The sequence below is a fragment of the Dermacentor albipictus genome, chromosome 3, assembly GCF_038994185.2.
Source record: "Dermacentor albipictus isolate Rhodes 1998 colony chromosome 3, USDA_Dalb.pri_finalv2, whole genome shotgun sequence".
NCBI lineage: Eukaryota > Metazoa > Arthropoda > Arachnida > Ixodida > Ixodidae > Dermacentor > Dermacentor albipictus.
In genome coordinates, this window is record NC_091823.1 from 102874112 (window position 1) to 102893873 (window position 19762).

General features: G+C 45.2%; 1 protein-coding gene across 1 annotated transcript in view; it reads right to left on the reverse strand.

Moving 5' to 3' along the window:
• Positions 1 to 3817: 3817 nt before the first annotated feature.
• Positions 3818 to 19762, reverse strand: part of LOC135913373 (vesicular glutamate transporter 3-like) — a 57840-nt gene continuing 41895 nt past the window's right edge. The window contains exons 8-11 of the mRNA XM_065445973.1: positions 15827 to 15956; positions 7057 to 7155; positions 6061 to 6191; positions 3818 to 4330 (exon numbers count right to left, since the gene is read on the reverse strand). Coding sequence (XP_065302045.1) covers positions 4088 to 4330; positions 6061 to 6191; positions 7057 to 7155; positions 15827 to 15956 — 603 coding nt within the window. The 3' untranslated portion in view covers positions 3818 to 4087. The remainder of the gene's footprint in view (positions 4331 to 6060; positions 6192 to 7056; positions 7156 to 15826; positions 15957 to 19762) is intronic.

The following is a 19762-nucleotide window of genomic DNA, read 5'->3' on the forward strand; positions in this document are numbered from 1 at the left end:
TACTAAATAAACATGCTGCGGTGTCCTCGCTGATTGATTCATGCGCTGCTGACATAGTATGTCTCACTGAAACATGGCTCTCGGCTCGGATAAAAAATAGCGAAATTTTTGATTGTGAAAAACTGTATTCATGTTATCGCTGCGATCGTGGTGTGCGATCAGGTGGAGGTGTCTTGATTGCGGTTACTGAAACGCTCACATCGAGCTCAGTTTCCATAGAAACGCCACTTGAACTTGTTTGCGTGCGCGTTGTACTCGACAACAGAGATGTTATTTTTTGCACATGCTATCGCCCTCCTACTGCTTCGACGTCATTTTGCGATGACCTTCACGACGCATTGAACAAATTAATTGTCAGATACCCTAACGCTCCCCTTTTTCTTCTTGGTGACTTCAACTTTCCCGATATCATTTGGCGTAACGACACGGCAACGTCCCAGTCTTCTCAGAGTAACCAGTTTATAAACACTTGTTTGGATTTCCACTTCACCCAGCTTGTACTGAAACCAACGCGCGTGTCTGCCTCCTCATCTAACATACTAGATCTGATTCTCACTACGAACCCTGACGCAGTTTCCCCAATTCTTTACATAAAAGGCGTAAGTGGTCACCTTGCACTCACTTTTCATATCAATACACGGGCTCCTGTAAAGAAAACTACGAAGGTGATCCGCGATTACAGCAAAGCCGACTTGGCTTCCATTACCACTGAAATGGAAAATTTCGCAGCTTCTTACATCGCTAATTGCGATCAGCGCTGTGTTGAAGAAAACTGGTGCATTTTCAAAAATAAATTGTTGTCATTAATCGAACGTTTCGTACCGCAAAGAACAGTCTCTTGCAAGCCACGGTCCCCTTGGTTCAACCCCTTTCTGAAGCGACTACGTAACAAAAAAAAGCGGTTGTTTCGTCGCGCAAAAGCTTCATGCAGTGACGTTGCTTGGTCCGCTTACTACCTCGCTGAAAGTGACTACACCACAGCCGCCGCTAGTGCGAAACAGCATTTTTATTCTGTTACCCTTCCGTCCATCTTGCAAACTAATCCTCGTAAATTCTGGACCATAGTTAACGGTACTCCAAGCAAAATAATCCAATTAACATACCCAAACGATCAACCTGTTGCTCCTGAAGAATGCTGTAATGTATTTAATGATGTGTTCTCTTCACATGTTACCACAATGCCTAGTGGATTACCGCTTTTATCCAATTCTGGTTTTTCGCCCATGGATCCAATCTCTATTGACTGGGTTGGTGTTAGCTGCCTAATAAACAATCAAAAACTGTCCTCCTCTGCCGGCCCAGACTGCCTGAACTCAAAAATTTTGAAGTGTACTGATGTATTTTCTGCTGTTATCTTGTCACACATTTTCACTCAGTCATTACAGCAGTCTGTTCTTCCAAACGACTGGTGCGTGGGAAAGGTGATTCCAGTTCATAAATCAGGTAACACACACTTACCCAGCAATTACAGGCCTATCTCACTAACTAGCATTTCATGTAAAATTCTTGAGCATATAATATATTCACATTTGGCTGAGTTTTTAGAATCAAACTCCTTTTTCAACCCCTGTCAACATGGTTTCCGTAAGTTCTTTTCCTGTGAAACACAGCTCTTAACATTTACTAATGACCTCTTTGCAATTTCTGATCTAGGTACCGACATTGACTGCGTATTTCTTGATTTTGCGAAGGCCTTTGACTCTGTGACCCATGATTTACTTCTGCTTAAGCTGTCTCAACTTAACTTGGACGCAAATGTACTCGAGTGGATAAAAAACTTTCTTTCTAACAGGACGCAGTTTGTAAACGCTAATAACTGTAATTCTCGGTTTTCTAACGTACCAGCAGGTGTTCCTCAAGGGTCAGTCCTGGGTCCACTTCTCTTTCTAATCTATATTAACGATCTTCCGAACTGCGTTCTTTCCTCTTCCATAAAGCTTTTCGCGGATGACTGTGTTCTCTACCGTAAAATTACTAATCCTTCAGATTCCCAAGAGCTGCAGGACGACCTTAACCGCGTAATTGAGTGGTGTTCTAATTGGTGCATGCAACTAAATTCAAATAAATGCAAGGCCATGCGTATATCTCGTAACACTGCCACGCACACCTACTTTATTAATGGTGCACCTGTGACGTCAGTTAGCTCTTACAAGTATCTCGGCCTTCACATATCAAATAACCTTTCTTGGCACTCGCATATTGACTATGTTACTAAAAACGCTAATAGCATGCTTGGTTATTTACGCCGTAATTTTAGCTCTGCCCCTTCTTCCCTGAAGCTAACCCTTTATAAAACTTTAGTTCGCTCCAAATTGGAATATGCTTCAGCCATTTGGGATCCGACTCAGTCGTCATTAGTTTCTTCTCTTGAAAGTATTCAAAACCGCAGTGCACGCTTTATATTATCTAATTATTCTCGCTATGCAAGTATTTCTTCAATGAAACGAACTCTTAACTTACCTGATCTTTCGTCACGCCGCAAATATTCCCGTCTCTCCCTTTTTCACAAAGTTTTTCACTTGAACCCCCTTTTAAAAGAGACCCTTCTTACCCCTCCGTCATATATTTCTGCCCGCACTGACCACAGCCTTAAAATGGGGGTGCCATTGTGCCGTACTAACCGGTACAGTGACTCATTCATCCCCAGGACAAGCACGGACTGGAATCGCCTTCCCGCCTCAATCGCACTCATCACCGACCCTACTAACTTCAAAACCGCCGTTCAGAATGCCTTTTGTTAATATCTTTTGTAAATTTTTTGTTAATACTTGTTTGTATTTCTTATTTTTTACTGCATTGCTTCTTGTTTTGACTCCACTCCTTTCTGTAACGCTTTCGGGCCTTGAAAGTACGTGAAATAAATAAATAAATAAATACTACGAAGAAGGGAAGGTTATGGCACTGGCAGGCTATCTTGGCGTACTTCCAGGACCCCGAGAGAACAGGCCGCTTCTTCGTCGCGGACTTCTACTCTAGGTTTTCGCCCGCTGCTGCCATAGAGACGGATGTATAAGGACAACCCCACCACTGCTCCCTGCCCGAGGGCATATGACCCCTCATTGCAGGCCAAATACTTAAAAAAAGAAACCCCAACCAACAGTTAATTGGAGCGAACTTTGTCCATTGACAACAATAACACCAGGTAGATTAGCTTCTGTTGCCCCAGAGAGATCATCACTACCATCTTCCCTGTACATGACTTTTGCTTTCGAATAAAAAGATAGAGGGGACGGTCAAAGGACGTTCGTGCTCGTTATGCATGTCGCTTAAGACAAGCTTGCTTTAGCAGATAAAGGGAATGTATTTATCAAAACTACTCTGCAAGACAGTTGTACCACAGGAACGGGAAGAAAACACGAGTCCGGATTTTCTTGTTTTTTCTTGTGGCCCTGTGTTATGTCTCTCCTGCACAGGTTTTGAGAATCAAGATGTTATTGCTAAAGACCTCTTCCGCAAGTGTGTGTATGGGCACGTGGGCGTGCGTGCGTATGTATGCGTGTCTAAGAATGCACAAGCGCTAAAGGGAGAGAAACAATGCAGTCACTGTTGTGTCAGGCAGGATGTCCAGCTGGCTGCCGCGGGATCGTAGAAACCCTGCACGTTTGCACATAAAGAAGACATGTGCTGTGCGGCAGCCGCTTACTGGGCGCCTTTGTTTGGGCAATAATTCATGGCTTCCAAAAAGCGGATATTTAGAAGAGAGGTGATTCTACTAAGCGCGCATCATCACGCACAGCGTGGTCTGCGTGTGCGTGCGTGAGTGTTTGTAGGAATTCTTGCCATTGTCCATACAGATCCTGTTCGTACCCCATTCTTTATTTTCTTAGCAAAACTTTGAAACGTGTTTTTCTGTTTATCCTCTGCGGTACAACTATGCAGTAGCTGGTCATCGTACAAGCATAGCTCAGCAGTCCACTTATACGAGAAGGTGTGCAAGCACTTCAAGGTGAACGACACTGGGATGAGTCATTCACTTATTCGACACCATTGACTTCAGCACAATTATGGACAAACTCCTTCTGTGGCTGCTAGCACCAGATGCCTTGAGTGCATGAAAGAATGCTGATTTGCGCCCATAGTCACAGATTCACACTGCTTCCTCGATGTCCCTCTGGGAGCACTGAGCCTGTGGCGCACCGCCGTCATTGCAGTCTTTCTTCTGGGTGTTGCAAACATCGTCGTAATTTTCACAGCCGTCGCGCTGTTCTTGCCTCGGGCTCTGTTCTTCGTGCTCGTCCCAGGGCTGTACGTCTGCACGGCCGTAGAGCAGATACAGCAAGGCGGCCACCACTTGCGCCACCGGAATGAAGACGTGCGCCAGCCGGTGGCCCTGCGAGAGAAGGCAACGACCACATAACAACAAGGATCTCAGCAGCAGGCTTCAAAGCCTTCATATGCAGGTGATTGCTGAAACGCGAAGCAGCTGATTTCATTACACGTATCACGGACGTTATGTAGGGATTGATAACTGGCGTTGGAGATCTAAATAGTGGCTCTCCCTTTCCTGCTGATTGCGTACACTCTAGCGGCCCAGAAAGTAACCGTCGCCGTGACTCGTTATTACCGTGAAGCTTTGGACTGCTTTATCGATCAGTTCATTCGAGAAAGACTAGGAACACTCAGGTTTTGAGATGTGAGGGAGGACGGAGGTAAACTGGGGAGAATGTCTCTCTACCTTCATAGAATACAGTGTGGTCTATTGTTAACTAGAACGCGTGAGAGCAGAGCACGGGTGAATTTTGCCTTTTTGCAAGTCTACAATCACCCAGCTTTGCTGAAAACGACTTGCGGCTGGTAACAATGGCACATTTCTATGGCCCTGTGCAGTGCATTGACATAGTTTCAGCCGGCCCTTACAGCTGGTGAGCCTGCAAGGTGAGAGATGCGCGTTGCTGTGCTTCTTTTGACAGTGCACCACGCAGTTCAGTCTTGCTTGTAAAATAAAGAGGCACAGACGCTCCACGTTTATTTTCTTTCTCGTTGTCAACCGCTTTGATTGACAATTTTTTAACAGAGAAGCTGGAAAACTTGCTTGGCCTTCGACAAAGTCTGCGTCAGGTGGATTTTGTCACAGTTCGGACTATATCGAATTGTATAGAACCCCACAAGGTTGTGCGACCACAAAGTTGCGGTAAGTCCGCCCGCAACTGGCCTCTCTTGCGTGCACGCCCATAGTCATTGCATGGCAACCGGCCATATGCCATGCTCGACACGCCATTTCTCGTCGGATAAATGAAGTTGAACAACCAACAGCTCAATCAATACTTGACAGGAGACCGCGTGGAAAACGCCGCGTTAGGATTTATCCACTCCTTTGGCGGAATAGTTCATGTGTCTGCCTTAGGTTAAATAAATACAGTTTACGCTAAAAAGAAAACGGGATGATGATGACATCAGAAATTGTGATACGCAGCCCCTATAGGGCATCGCCCATCCAATTCCCAAGATGTAATTACTACAGTGAATGAACACCGGGAAATATGACCCTTTTGTCTGCTGGAGGTGCATACATGGCTGTTCAACGAGCGCGATAAGGACAGGTACAACTGATATTTAGTTCAAAAACCACGTCATTAAAATTGCACAGAGAGCCACATCGTACGTGACATTGGCCATGTTGCATCAGATACCATATCACTTGAGATGTGGCTCTCTGTGCACTTATAATGGCGTAGTTGCTGTACTAAAAATCATGGCTAGATGGTTACCGTGTTCGAGCTGTCTGCGCTGAGTTTTCACGAGTTAGTTACGAAACAAATGGCTCAGCCCAGTCCTGCTGTTGTGAAGCGTCGTTTGCGGAATAACGATTAACGTGTCATCTTTCTTTTTTTTTTTCTTAGGCGAAAAGGCTCATGCAACACAATATTTTCTGACGTTGTGGTCGAACAAATCCTCACAGAGTGTCGCTACCAGCGGTGCTATAAGGTTGGGCCACTGCGGTCAACTTTTAGGGTGACTCGGTATTACGTAATGTTTAATACGTTATGTGGACAAGCTAAAACTCTCTGCTTGCTCCGTTTCATAAAGTGGCGATACAAGGCCTCGTGAAATCGATCTCACCGTGAGCGAGGATGCGTCGGCGATGACGAATAGGTTGATGCCCCCCAGCACGACCTCGAGTGTGGTGGCTGACAGAGCTTTTATCACGGGTGCGTGTCGGGGCGCCATGTCCACGTGGCTCGTCTCGATCCCTGCAATATTCAACGCAGGACTCATAAACAACGTGAACGGGAGAGTAACGCATGGTCCACTATGCGGAAGGAATGTTCAGGAGGACAATCTCCAGAAAGAGAGAGAGTGAGTGAGATCTATATTTGGAGAGAGTTAGAGGTTGGCCTGAACCACTGTGTTGCTCGCATGCCCGAGGCCGTGACTCGTACTTCGAGCCAATACCGTGCGAGTTGAGTGTTCCAGCTCCGAACAGCAGTGTTATTGCTTTGAAGCCGCTATGCATAAAGATACACGCATAAAAGCGACAAGTTAATCCTGTATGGATAATATGAGCAACCCCTGTGAACTGCATGGGTGGCTGATGGATCCTGTCAACCTCATCATCCCATGTACAGATAACTTTATTGTGTCTAAAACATATTCTCCAAGGCAGCTTCATTATTAATTTCTCTATCACCTTTAAAGGCTACGGCTTCGGGTGGGTGTAGCAACACACTCATTCACTTCTATATGGATAATATGACATGCTAACAAAATATGCCCTATGGTTACCGCGCATACCGACTTCCATACCACACACAGCCTCTAAGATATGGTGGGGCATGTGGTGTGCTCCACCCGATCTGGGGGGCCACATGCATGTCTATAGAAGTGCGCGACATTGCCGCCAGGTAATGTACTCTATAAAATGTAGCATGTCAGGACCTTGCGATCGCGCCACTACGTAATATGCAGACCACTGCTGAAGAGACAAAACATAAATCCTTGCCCATCGCGTGATCGGTCGCTGTATATGAGCTCCAATGCCAAAAGGTTTACTCGGATTTTTCGAGTGTTCATATTTCTGGATTCTTCTTTTGACGAAGATGCAAGAAGTAATCTTACCCACGACAAAGACTCCCAAAGCTGTCATGGCTATGTGCTCTATCCAATGGTTTTCCTTTAATCCTTGAAGCATCGTGGCGCAGGCGTGGATAATGAGTCCTGGAAAGCGATAATAAGTAAATAAACAATTATATCTCACAAAGGAATGAATATTGCGAATCTCGCTCGGCACCACTGAGACTCTAACTATAACAATTTGAGCCTAGACAATCAGCATTCGTACCAACTCCAACATGCACTAAGCGTGATTCGTGAATAGCGGATCACAAGCTTTGCACCCTTTCCGTACACAATTAAAGATACTCCTTGCAGAAACAAGGAAATGAAGCCTAGGTGACTTTGAGAAAGTGACATGATCCGAAACATGTCTTTAAGCGGCCTCTTCTACAAGTCTTATTCAGCCATTATCCAAACTTTGTCTACAAACTGTGCATTGTCAATACTTATGTAGATGGTTCCTCGTTAAATTATAACTGTACGTTAGCTTTAAACAGAGCTTGCTAGAATTCAAATTTAAAGCACTGAAGTTTCAACATGTGTGGCTCTCAAGTAGCCGCTCATGTGGTGATCCTCAGCTTCGAACCCTTTCGGTACTACGTTTTCAAAACATTATCGACAGCGGTTTTAAACTCTGAAAGAAGGCAATTGTTTCTCACACAAATGTCAGGGGATCACTAGTACACTGTAGGAACGGTTTCCCGAGTTCTAATGACCTTAACTTGCTTTTCGCCTGAGGTGTTTGAATCGAATTTCTTCCAAGGAGACTCCGTTATTGCGCCGTTATCGATTTCGACTACTAACGAATCACAGTGTTTATTCTAGAAACTCAGGATCCATCGGCGTAGAGCTGGAATTGAATCAATGGCGCCGTTAGGCAGTTCATGCCAACTCTTGCAACTGCGATGACGCTTGACGTTGGTAGTACGTTCGAACCTTAAGCGTTGAAGCTACAGACCTGGTTTTTTAAGCTTAATAACCTCCTATATTTGTATATAGACTGGCCGGTAACGTCATGCGAAGTCTACCGATGAAAGATTGGGAGGCACATCCACGGAAGAAGTGTCATGTACACAGGTCAGGCATCGTTTAAGTTTGGCCAAAGACCTTTCTCAAGTAAGAACGGAAAACACCAGTGTGTGTCAAAGCGATCACAAAGTAGGTATAGCAGTCATTTCAAAGTAAAATAAACGTTGTAAACTGCATTCAAACATGTTTGTGTCATATATTATTAAACGATGACGTTTGAAGAGCAGTGTACACAAAATGGGTGCGCACCATGATATCGTTGTTTGACAAGAGTGCCCTAAATTAGGCGCAACATATTCACAGACCAGACCACAGGGTTAGAATCACCAGCTTTAGAAGAGTGGATTGGTGGCTTTTTTTGTGTGACTGCATTTACTTTTCCTGCAGCAAACACCAGTCTCATCTCGCGCAATCACATTGTTTTGTTCAGAAATCAAATAGCCCTATTTTAAAAGCGAAATATTCTTCGCTTTCTTTGTGCCTGGTATTGGCCAATCCCCAGGAATTGGTGTGTGTCAGTGTAACAAAATGGTTAAGGAATAATTAAATTTGTTATTAAATAGGTCGTGCTTACCTGTCCACGAACCTCTCATCGACAAGCCTTATACGTCACCTTCGTGGTCGCAATGCAGAGAGCTCACTGCTGCAGGCGACGAGATCATGCGTGTGTTATCAGCGTCGTTTAGATTTGAACACTGCATGCTTTATAATGGTGAGTTCTCATGCGATTAGCATTCTTTGAATTCTTAACGCACGTTACGGCATATACCTTTCTGTGCGCGCCTCTCTCTATTCCCCCCCCCCCCCCCCAGCTTGTTTCACTGGGTAATCCATAGTCGAATGGGCAGAGCATCGGACTGGTGTGCCGAGGAAACCGTGTCCGAAACCAACCGCGGGAGAAATTGGAGTCTATAAGTACGCAACACTCGGAATGTGCCCCTATTCAAGCCACCTCTCTCAGTGCAACTTCGGTGACTGGGTATGTGCCAGTAGGTATATACGCTGATCTTTAATGAACCTCTTTGATGCCAACTTTGGTCACGGAGCATGCGTCTGGCCTCTAGGTATGTGCTGCTTTTCAATGGACTTCCTTGATGTCAACTTAGGTCGCTGAGTATTAGAAACAATTGAACGTTACTTGCTGGACTGCCGGCGTTTCTCTTGCCTGGGAAAAAAGACATCCCAAATTGCAATGCAGCAGCTCGGCCTGCCATTGAACTCTCCAGTGCTGCTGTCTTTCGTAGCTTCTGTGCTTGCACACTCACACAGGATTGTATGTGTCATCATAGAGAAATTTATTGTTGAATCAAATCTATTTCATTGTTCATGGTATTACTTATTTCATTCTTAATTCCTTCGTTGCCCTATATATATATATATATATATATATATATATATATATATATATATATATATATATATATATATATATATATATATATATATATATATATATATATATATATATATATATGTATATATATAAACTAACGCGCGTGAAGTATTCAAAGAATGCTAATCGCATGGGAGCAGTGCTGAAATCTAAACGACGCTGATAACACACGCATGATATATATATATATATATATATATATATATATATATATATATATATATATATATATATATATATATATATATATATTGTCGCGAGAGGAAGAGGGAAGCAGTCAGTTCCAAGCGAATGGCCGTTTACTGTTTGTTTTTCCAGCAGCTAACACACACACTTCTTCACCCTCGGCTTCCAGCGTTACCAGCGCTTGCCGTTACCCCTCCCTCCCAATGAAAGAAAAAGAAGAGAAACGACTTCTTGATGCGACTAGACGAAAGTTAGCTCCCCCCCCCCCAAAAAAAAATAACAGAAATGCTGGGGATATGATAAATGCCACAAGGAGAAAATGAGAGAAATGAGAAAGACAACAAACGTAACAACAGAGGCCGCAAAATAAAGTTTATGAATGGGAGTCAGCGCGAGTGGTAGGACTTCATCCTGGTAACGTGAACAATGTCAGAGGAATGGGGTCTACAGGAATGGTGCTATGTTTCGGCTGGAAAAACTTCGTAGTTAACAGGAGTTAGACGATGCAATACTATGTAGGGTCCAAAGTATCCGCGCAATAGTTTTTCTGAGCGGCCTCGTTGACGTATAGGGGTCCAAACCCATACGAAATCTCCCGGGTTGTATGCGACGTCTCGATGGCGTATGTTGTACCGACGAGCATCTTGACTTTGTCGAGATAGAATTCGTTGCCGCGCAAGGTGCCGCGTTGCTTCGGCACGCTGAACAAAAGCATCTGTATCTGGTGTGGTAGGTTGAGACCAAGCTGGTAGAAGCATCACGTCGAGCATAGTCGTGACGTCGCGTCCGTAGACCAGACAAAAAGTAGGAAACCCGGTAGTTTCTTGAGGCGCATCGTTATACGCGAATGTCACATACGCGAGCAGTTCGTCCCTAATTTTCATGATCAGTGGCGACACAGATAGAAAGCATATGTGCAATTGTTTTATTTAGACGCTCAGTTAACCCGGCGCCAACTGCAGATCGGCGCCCACTTTGTTTCAACTGCGGTGGTGTCGGCCACATTTCCCTCCATTGCAGGCATCACGACGCACCGTTTCGCCCTCTCCGCCCAAGGTTTGACGGTCTACGTGCCAACAACGACTACTCGCTACGCTAAGACCTTATTAGAGAGCCTCCCTGTGAGCCTAGAAAGTGGTTCGTAGGGAATGCCATATCCGCAGACCATGGCGTAATAGCTGAGGAGTCCATTGGTGGGAAACGGATGGAACGCGACGAGGTAATGTGCCAATGGAATGCTGGAGAAGCAGCTAGGCCATCTGCTGACGATTTGGCACATTTATCAAGGGAGTGCGTCGCGAAGGTAGCTCCTGTAGATGAAGTCCAAAGTGATACCGACAGGAACGCACACTAAAATTCAGTCGGTCAGGAAAGTGCGTTGAAGTGCGTAGGAAGACGGGTAATGCAGTTGTGGACAGCATTAAGGCATGTTAGCTGCGTTGCGCAAAGGAAAGGGGCTGCATTGTCCCGAAGTGTGTTGAACTCCCCGCCAGTCGAGGTAGCAATGATAGGGATGATTTACCAGTAGAACATTCAGACTGTGCGGTTGAGCTAAAAATCGATGAATGCCCGTCACAACGAGATCCAAGCGGCCCGCTAAGAATTGACCTCCAGAAAGTGTTCTAGGAGAAAGAGACGTCGCAGAGTCAGGTATTATGCGGCAGAAAGCGAAACGCGGCCGTAAAGCGCCGAATCCTGTAGTAAGCACTGTAAAAAATTTAGAAAGGCACGTTTCTTGCGGCGTTTGAAATCAGAGCGCGTCCGTGCCGCCTCCCGAGAAAAAATAAAAAGGTACGTTCGACGCCGAAGTGGAAAAAACCCAGATGTCATTTATGCTCCCCATAGTTCCGCTCTTTTCGAGGTGTGCTATGTATGACAGGGAAGCGCGAGGCGTTAAGGAGACGCGAAGTGGCCATAAGAGGTGGTGAAGTCGTGGGGATGACGATGGTGATGACGACGACGACGACGATGATGTCGATGATGATGATGATGATGATGATGATGATGATGATTGCTGCTGCCTTTGATTTTGTAAAGGGTGATGTACGGCAGAATGAAGCACACATTTGACCTATACCAGGTCTGACACAGAAGGTCAGATCTGGGCCTGAACGCGTGTTGCCGGTATTTAACGTGACGGGAGTCCACAGCGAGGGAAGCTGCTGCAGTGCCCTTTGTATTCCCCAGTTGATAAGAACTTTCAGGCCGTGCCCACCTCGGGTGCGACCTAAATGAGTCATCTATAAGCTATTCGGAACAAAGAACCACTATACAGGTTCCGAAGAACCAGTGGTTTTCTCTTCTTTGTTCCTTCATTTTGAGCTCTCAGTTAGAAGCTTCGTAATCTCCGAGAGTAGAGATCGTTTCGATTTATAAAACCGCTTTGAGCTTTGTTGAGAAAAATTCTTTTACAAGCTGATAGATACCGTGGATGAGATAGTTCCTACGTAAAATTCTGAAGCTTCATTTTCTAGATATGTCGTCTTTTTAACCGGATAGGCTGTTTTTTGTACTGGGGAGTCTCGTAACATCAAGCCTAGGTTATCTTCTGGAAGCCTAGAGCAACGCGCTTGAATGTCAGTTGACATTTCAGAAACGTTCGCAATTGTTTTCTTCTTTTTTTTTCTTTTTTGAGACAAAACGCATTAGTTTTGAGGAAGCGTCGTGAGAATTCTTAATTTTATTAATATTTGTACCATTTATTTAACGCAGAAACAATGCGTTAGTGCGTCTGTCGCGCTGTGTTTAGATGACAGCGTGATTTCTCACAATTGTGAACGTGCGCGGAAGTGCGTAGAAAATAGGGGGGAATTTTCTTCATTGTGGAAAGCTTTTTGCGCGCATTAAACGAAGACGACAAGAAAAGAACACAAATACCAGCGCCGACTGACAACTGAACTTTCATTCCTAAAAACAGCTCATATATAAATACCCTCGAGAACGATCTCATGATCACCGAAGAACAATTTTCTTGTAGTTCTGTGTGAGTAATTTGCGCCAGAGCTTTTCCGATTGTTCCTTTAGTGTGTGTCCCGTGTGAACAAGACAGAATAAGATTGGCGCGTGGATCGCACGTACGAGTTATAATTTAGGACCGCAAAGTGACAACAACTCTGATATAGCACATCCACGATGTCGACGAGGCTTTCGAGGGCACTAGCACTTCCGATAAACAACGGGTGTAGAGCACGAACATACTGCTCATGTAGTTTATGATGGTTATAGTATTGGAATTATACGTTTAAGGGTTTTTCGTCTATTCTGCTCTTGTGCAGCGGTGCAGTCTGTTTTGTTAGGACTGTAGGAACATGAGAGCTCACTTTGGAGGCACAGAGTTCTGGGTCCAAATTATTGGTTCAAACGAAGCCTGGAAGGTACAAATGTCCAGTGGGTTCCCAGCGCTTGCACGCGGTGTGGCCGGTGCACAATTATTGTTGCTGTAGAAGTGACTCTTCCATGTCGGATGTTGTGGGAAGGCTCTAAACCCTGGTCTGCTCTCTATGTTTTGGGCTTCAACGAAGATTTACGAAAATGATTTGATTCCAGGCTTTTTGAAATTCGTTGAAATGTTTTTGTACATTTATTATAGAGGACCAGTGCGTATAGATTTGTTCGCTAGACCCGATTTCTCTCGTTGCGAGCACGGCGCTTCACTCTGCCCTGCGGTTGCGTGTTCCCAGGGAGAAGGCTACAACTAGGCGAATACTGGGACCTCGAGCAGCAGTGTGTCATCGGGAGGGAACATCGTGGTCGTTACTAAGCACCGACGATACGGGTAACCTGACAGCTGGTCACGCTCAGTTAGGGTCACTCGCAATAAGTGCACTTACAGGCGGTGTTTAAAACGCAAGAGATTAGACAGCTAGTTGCAAGCTCCGGTTGAAGGTCGGTCTGAAATCGACTGCGTGCTCTTGGGGGAGCGAAAACTCCACACGAAGGGAAACATTGCTCGTAATAATTTCTACGTTTTCTGTCGAAGTGCTGATGGATGAAAGCAACCTACGTTGGTGGAGATAAAGTTGCATTTGATATTAGTCGAACACAATTATCAAAGTATTATTCTTTCATGAGCACCTGCCGTTTTTTGAGACATCGTTGAAACAGCCTTTACGTCGTATCGGAAATACGGCAACCCCCGAGAAACTTCTTTGTCTTCCCTACTGCCGTCAGCTAAAAATTACATCGCCAAGTGGATGAAAGTGCGAATTTCGCGTCGTTTTATTGAAGAATTATAAAGCACTGGAGGCCATTTTCGACGATACCCCCAGTGAAAATTTTATTTCTCCAGACTGCACCATCTGCCAAAATGTGTCATATCTGACAAATAATATTAAGTCGGCTATTTACTAGTATAAGCATTGCAGCGGAATTGTTTAGCAATGCGTAGAAAACCTATCGATCAATGAGGGTAGCTAAATGGACTTGTTGGTATGACATCCCCTATTTTGTTGTAGCCCGTGCTGAATGGCAGGGACAACAGAAAGGCACATTTGACAACCACACAGCGCTAACTTTCAACAACAGATTTATTTTCAGTTCGCATTGCTATATATGCTCTCAATAGGTCATACGACGCGTGTAAATAGCTCGATAAGCATTAACAGAAAACGGGAAACCATACGCAAGCATTTTCTTAGCCACACGGGTTGATAGAAAGGTATAGGTTCAACGCGAACCAAAATAATCGAACTCTTTTGTAAATAAGAAAATTGATGGCTTACTGACGCATGCGCCACCAAATGTTGATGTGCTTCTAGCTTCCATTATCAAACGGATGATTTCGCTTCTGTTTCTACTCATGCTTACAGTTTCCTTAAATATGTGTTTGCAGTTTCATCTTCATTTCATCATAACGGAGTTCAAGAAAACCGTCAGCAGCCATGTTTTCACAGCGAAACTGTATATAGCTAGGGTTCCATACATTTTTGTTCTCCATGAACAAAAACTATCATCATCATTGGCTCATACCCCCGTACGCATTCCTGCTCCTGTAGGAAGGCAGAGGCTACAGACACTCATCAAAGTAAAGCGAACAGTGCTTAAATTCTTTCTAGCCAGGCATACAACTTACAGAACAACATGTCGAAAACCGCTATCATCAATGGCTTATACCCCTGTGAGCAATGGCTCATACGCCCGTAAGCAAGCAAAAAAATGCAATGACTCGTGTGTTTATTCACTCCTGTTTCACGCGGTAGCTGCCCGCGGAATCTAAGGCACAGGCGTCCCTGCTAACACTGGTCGAAGAAGAAGAAAATAAGTTTTATTGAAAATAATGGTCGGGCAGTTTTGGCTGTGGTGGCCTCAGGTGGCGGTTAGAAGTCGATCTTATTTTTTAATGGGCTACGAGACACAGGGATTGGACCAACGTGTGCTGTAAGCAATCTCCTAGCGCAAACTTGGGATCTTTTTGTGCCATCCTTGATTAGCTAATAAGCAAAAATAATTACCTAAATTAATACTTCTCTGCCATAATTCTGTAACCTGGAATGTTCACCGCATTCGTAACCATCATATCCGACAGCTTCCAGTGTGATACAGTTTGTATAATTATATTTCCGGGTTTCAGAGTTGCGCTGGAAAACGCGAACCAGGGTGCGATGTGAGCATGCAGCTACACGACTCGCCTGCGCGACAGCAGAGCTCCCGAATGCGGTTCTGAACAACTAACTCTGCGTGATGGTTGACCTTGCCACCGCGACAATGTGAGAAAGGGGCATAGGTGATAGGCAATTGAGGCAAAGTAGACATGGATATTAAACCCTATTGTTCAATCACGCTGCTTCGTTTTTATAATAAAACTTGCAACAAACAACGAAAGTGTATACCAGCGATCACGACATAGCAGAAAATACGTTCGCCACGCCTGGAACATGTCACTAACACCATTACGACTGCAAGAACACGCTCGAAAAAAGGGGAACACAGGTGTAAAAACAGTATTCTTGTAACCTGCATATAAATACCACGCAACATGGGATTCTATGGTTGTACATCAATGGGTGTAGCGCTAAAACACTTTCATATGTTTACTGCGCCGTAGAAAGGTATGCTAACTTAAATCCACGTCGGCTATTAGAACATATATATATATATATATATATATATATATATATATATATATATATATATATATATATATTTCTCTTTGTGCGACACCCTTACCTCCAGTACAAGTGAGCCTCCTGGAACCAGTGGTGGAGAGCCAGCCTTTGTCGCGGAGTAGGTCGCTCACCACGCCGCACGTTACCACGGCCGCCGCAAGCGCCAGCACCGACGATAGGGCAGGAAAGCTCTGCGCAGCAAGAATAGAATCACCAATGCCATGCATTCAATACAATACGATCCTGCAATAAGGTTCCGATAAAATTCCCAGATAGAACTCTGACAATACGGTGTCTACGGCCGCTACAGCTATATGGAGCATCAGACAGCACAGAAATGTTGTACGTGCATTTGCATGTATACTGCGCCCTTCTAGTTTCAAACGGCGTTGTGACATCGTAAAATGACAACCTTAAGATTATATTGCGTTACAAATGCAACAATTCGCAATGATTCTGCATGTTCCAAGAGACATTGTTCTGCGGTGCTTAGAAAGGCATGATTGCCTGAAAATATTCCAAGATAAAGCGGAATAAATAGCTCCACAAGAACATCTTAAGCAAGAACCACGAAAATGCGGCCAAATTCATGCGCACCAGCCGTCATTTCCATCATATCTGAACGATCGCAGCGCCTGAGTACCCTCTGGTGATATCTGTAGGAAACTCTATCGGTATAGTCATGCCAACAGAACACTGACGCGAATACACGAGTGAAAAACAAGAGGTTTGATCATGTCGATGGTGACGGACGGGTCGCGGTAATTGCCATCCACTCTAATACGGTGACGCCAGAGTCGTTCTCAAAGCAAGACGTAACTTGAGCCTAGCTGTGTGCTCGGCTCGCTGCCCTCAACGACCGAGGAAGCGCTACCGCACCCTGTCTTGTCAACGTGACACCCGCCCGTCCAACGTTAGCGTTGGTGTGTTTGCTCCCGTTTACTGCCTCTGGGCGCGCATATATATAGAGTAGCGCTGTGTCGATGTCCCACAGGGACGTCTTTCGACGCTTGGCGTCACTGCTCTAACGCGGTAGATGCCATACAGATAAAAACAAAACGATATATAGAGATTGTTCCGGCGGAATCCGGCCGGCTTCCTTGAAACGAGGCTGATGGGAAGGGTTTGCAGTCGCTTACTCTCAACTTGCTGACGTTATCACGGCGCGTCTATATGAAGGCGGCAAGCACACTTAACTCGAGCGCTGGGAGCAAACAAACTGACAGCGTCCGTCACTGTTAGCTCTCTCGCCTGTCTCCTCTCGCCTCTCTCTCTCCCTCTCACTCTCTCTCTCTCTCCGACTTCTACACGTCGATCACGCGTTAGCGCTTACGCGTCGTCAAGTTTCCGACAACGCTTGACGCGTGGGAGGCACGTGAGGTTAACACTGATCTGATTTGTTGAGAGCACCAGTCCTGCATAGAAGCCTCCGTAGCTCACAGAACCTCCTCCCATAATCTTCTATGGGGAGACGCCCTGTCATCGGGAACGACCGGGGGAAAAAAGACCACTGCGTTTGCACAGGGGCCGTAGCCAACATAAGCGGCTTTCTTCAGTAGCTTTATGTCTTATGTTTCACCCTGCACTTCGGTATAAGTTAACGAGTCTGAAAGAATGAGCTCAAAAAGGTGCAGTGGTAAATAAGGGCAGTCAATTACGTGTCCTGCGCTTCCTACCTGTCTTTCTTTTCTTTAATATTCTTTTTTTCTGCCCCAATTCCTATCTGGTCCTCCAACAAGAGCCTTACGTCAGTTGACTTACCATGGTGGCTACACATGGTTGCGGTATTATGTTCTGCTGCTGAGCTCGAGGTCTCAGCTTCGATAGTCTACCGTGGTGGTGGTATTATGACGGGGATGAATTGCAGTAACGCTCCTTTACTTTATTTTTACGTGGACAAAATAAAATAGCCCCTCACCTTGTCCCCTCCCCTTTTTATTTCTATTTTGCGCGAAGTAACCACACGTCCTATGGTACGAACTTGCCGAGTATGAACCGACTAGCCCAGTAACACGTATACTACTTAAAGTGTACCCCGGATTGTCAGGTTAATCGGGGCCCACTACTACTCTAAGAGTATTCTGGATTGTCAAGTTACTCGGTGCCCACTATCCTGCAGCGTCTTTCAAATATTAGTTGTGGTCTTTGGGCTTCATTTCATCTGCGGTTCATCCTAGGTCCCCTGAGTTGACTTCGCGGTGTTTTTTTTTTTAAACTATCCGGTTCTTGCAGCTTATACTTTGCAGCTCTGTTTCATGCTAACTGTGTAGGCTCGAGCAGGGCGTTAGCTCCTTGAGTGCTATAGGAGGGCGTCTATAGTCGACAGTCAAAAAAGGCAAGACTTGTTTTAATTTTATATTTGTTTCTCTTTACCTACTCTTGTTATTCGGCCGGTACGTGTGTGCCACTGCCTTTCGGGTCATCACCATCATCGCCGTCTTTGTCATCTTCCTCTCCTCTGTCCTTCCCATACCATTTGAGGCGAGTGAACGTTGTGCGCTTTTCGGAGGCACTTGCTGTCTCAGGCCTTTTCCTTTCGGCGTATACCGTATGTCCCAGCTAACATCAGCCAAGCAGCTGAACGAAAAAAAAAGAACAGGTTAAAAAGACACGGTACCAGATACAGTTATAAGACCTGCGGCGTTCACTGGTGGCAGGGTTTGCAGTCGCTAACTCTCAACTTGCTGACGTTATCACGGCGCGTCTATATGAAGGCGGCAAGCACACTTAACTGGAGCGCTGGGAGCAAACAAACTGACAGCGTCCGTCACTGTTAGCTCTCTCGCCTGTCTCCTCTCGCCTCTCTCTCTCTCTCTCTCTCTCTCTCTCTCCGACTTCTGCACGTCGATCACGCGTTAGCGCTTACGCGTCGTCGAGTTTCCGACAATGCTTGACGCGTGGGAGGCACGTGAGGTTAACACTGATCTGAGAGAGAGAGAGAGGGGGGGGGGGCTCTTAGTAAAACAGAGAATTTTGCCGGCGCGTATATAACCGCTGGCATGCTATCCTGTATCGGGATGGGGAATGGGATTAAAAGATTCCAGAAGAAAGTGGGAGAAAAAGAAGATAAAAATAAATATGAAATGTCCGAGTGGACATGATACTAATATTTACAGGTGACATGGCGGGTAAATTTAGGCTTTTGTATATGAAGTGTGCAATTTTTAAAGCTTTCCTATTATACCAATTTCTGTCAGGTATTTGAACAATAAATAAAAAACCCGTCGCTGTATTGAAGGGCCGGGCATTGGACTTAAGATGCTCGGTAACGTTAACGGTTCGTGGCAAATCATGTCCATTTGGTGCTCAAAAAATTGTCTCTCGTCGTGGTACGCGGCGCATTCTAGTAATATGTGCTCAATTGTCTCTAAATTGCGACAGTTATCACAGTATAGGTTAGTGGTAAGCCCTATGCGGTACAGATAATTGTTCGTGTAGGCCACGTTCAGTCGAAGACGATGGTGCAATGTCGCTAAGTGTCGAGGAAGTGGTCGTAGAATTTTCGGTCTCATTTCTGGGTCAATGTAACGCAGGGAGTTATCTTGGTGAAGCGGCAGATTCCAGATGCGGTCTTTTTCTTGTTGGGCATATTTTTTTTGCCATGTTTGAAGCGTCAGCTTTTGCAAAAAATGTTCTTTTGAACTTGCGGTATTGGAGTCTATTTCTGGCAGCTTCATCCGCTCTTTCATGTCCCGAAATGCCGGCATGGCCAGGTATCCACTGGAACTTTATGCAATGCCCAGCAATCTTAGCCCTGTGGTGAAGATAAGTAATGTCAAATGCTGCAGGTTGATTATTGCAACGCTTGTGCCTGTTCCACATACTGATCTGATTTGTAAAGAGCACCAGTCCTGCATTCGTAACGAAACTAGGAGAAGCCTCCGTAGCTCACAGAACCTTTGCCCATAATCTTCTATGGGAAGACCCCCTGCCCTCGGGAACGACCGGGAGAAAAAGGCGACTGTGTTTGCACATCGGCAGTAGCGCACATAAGCGG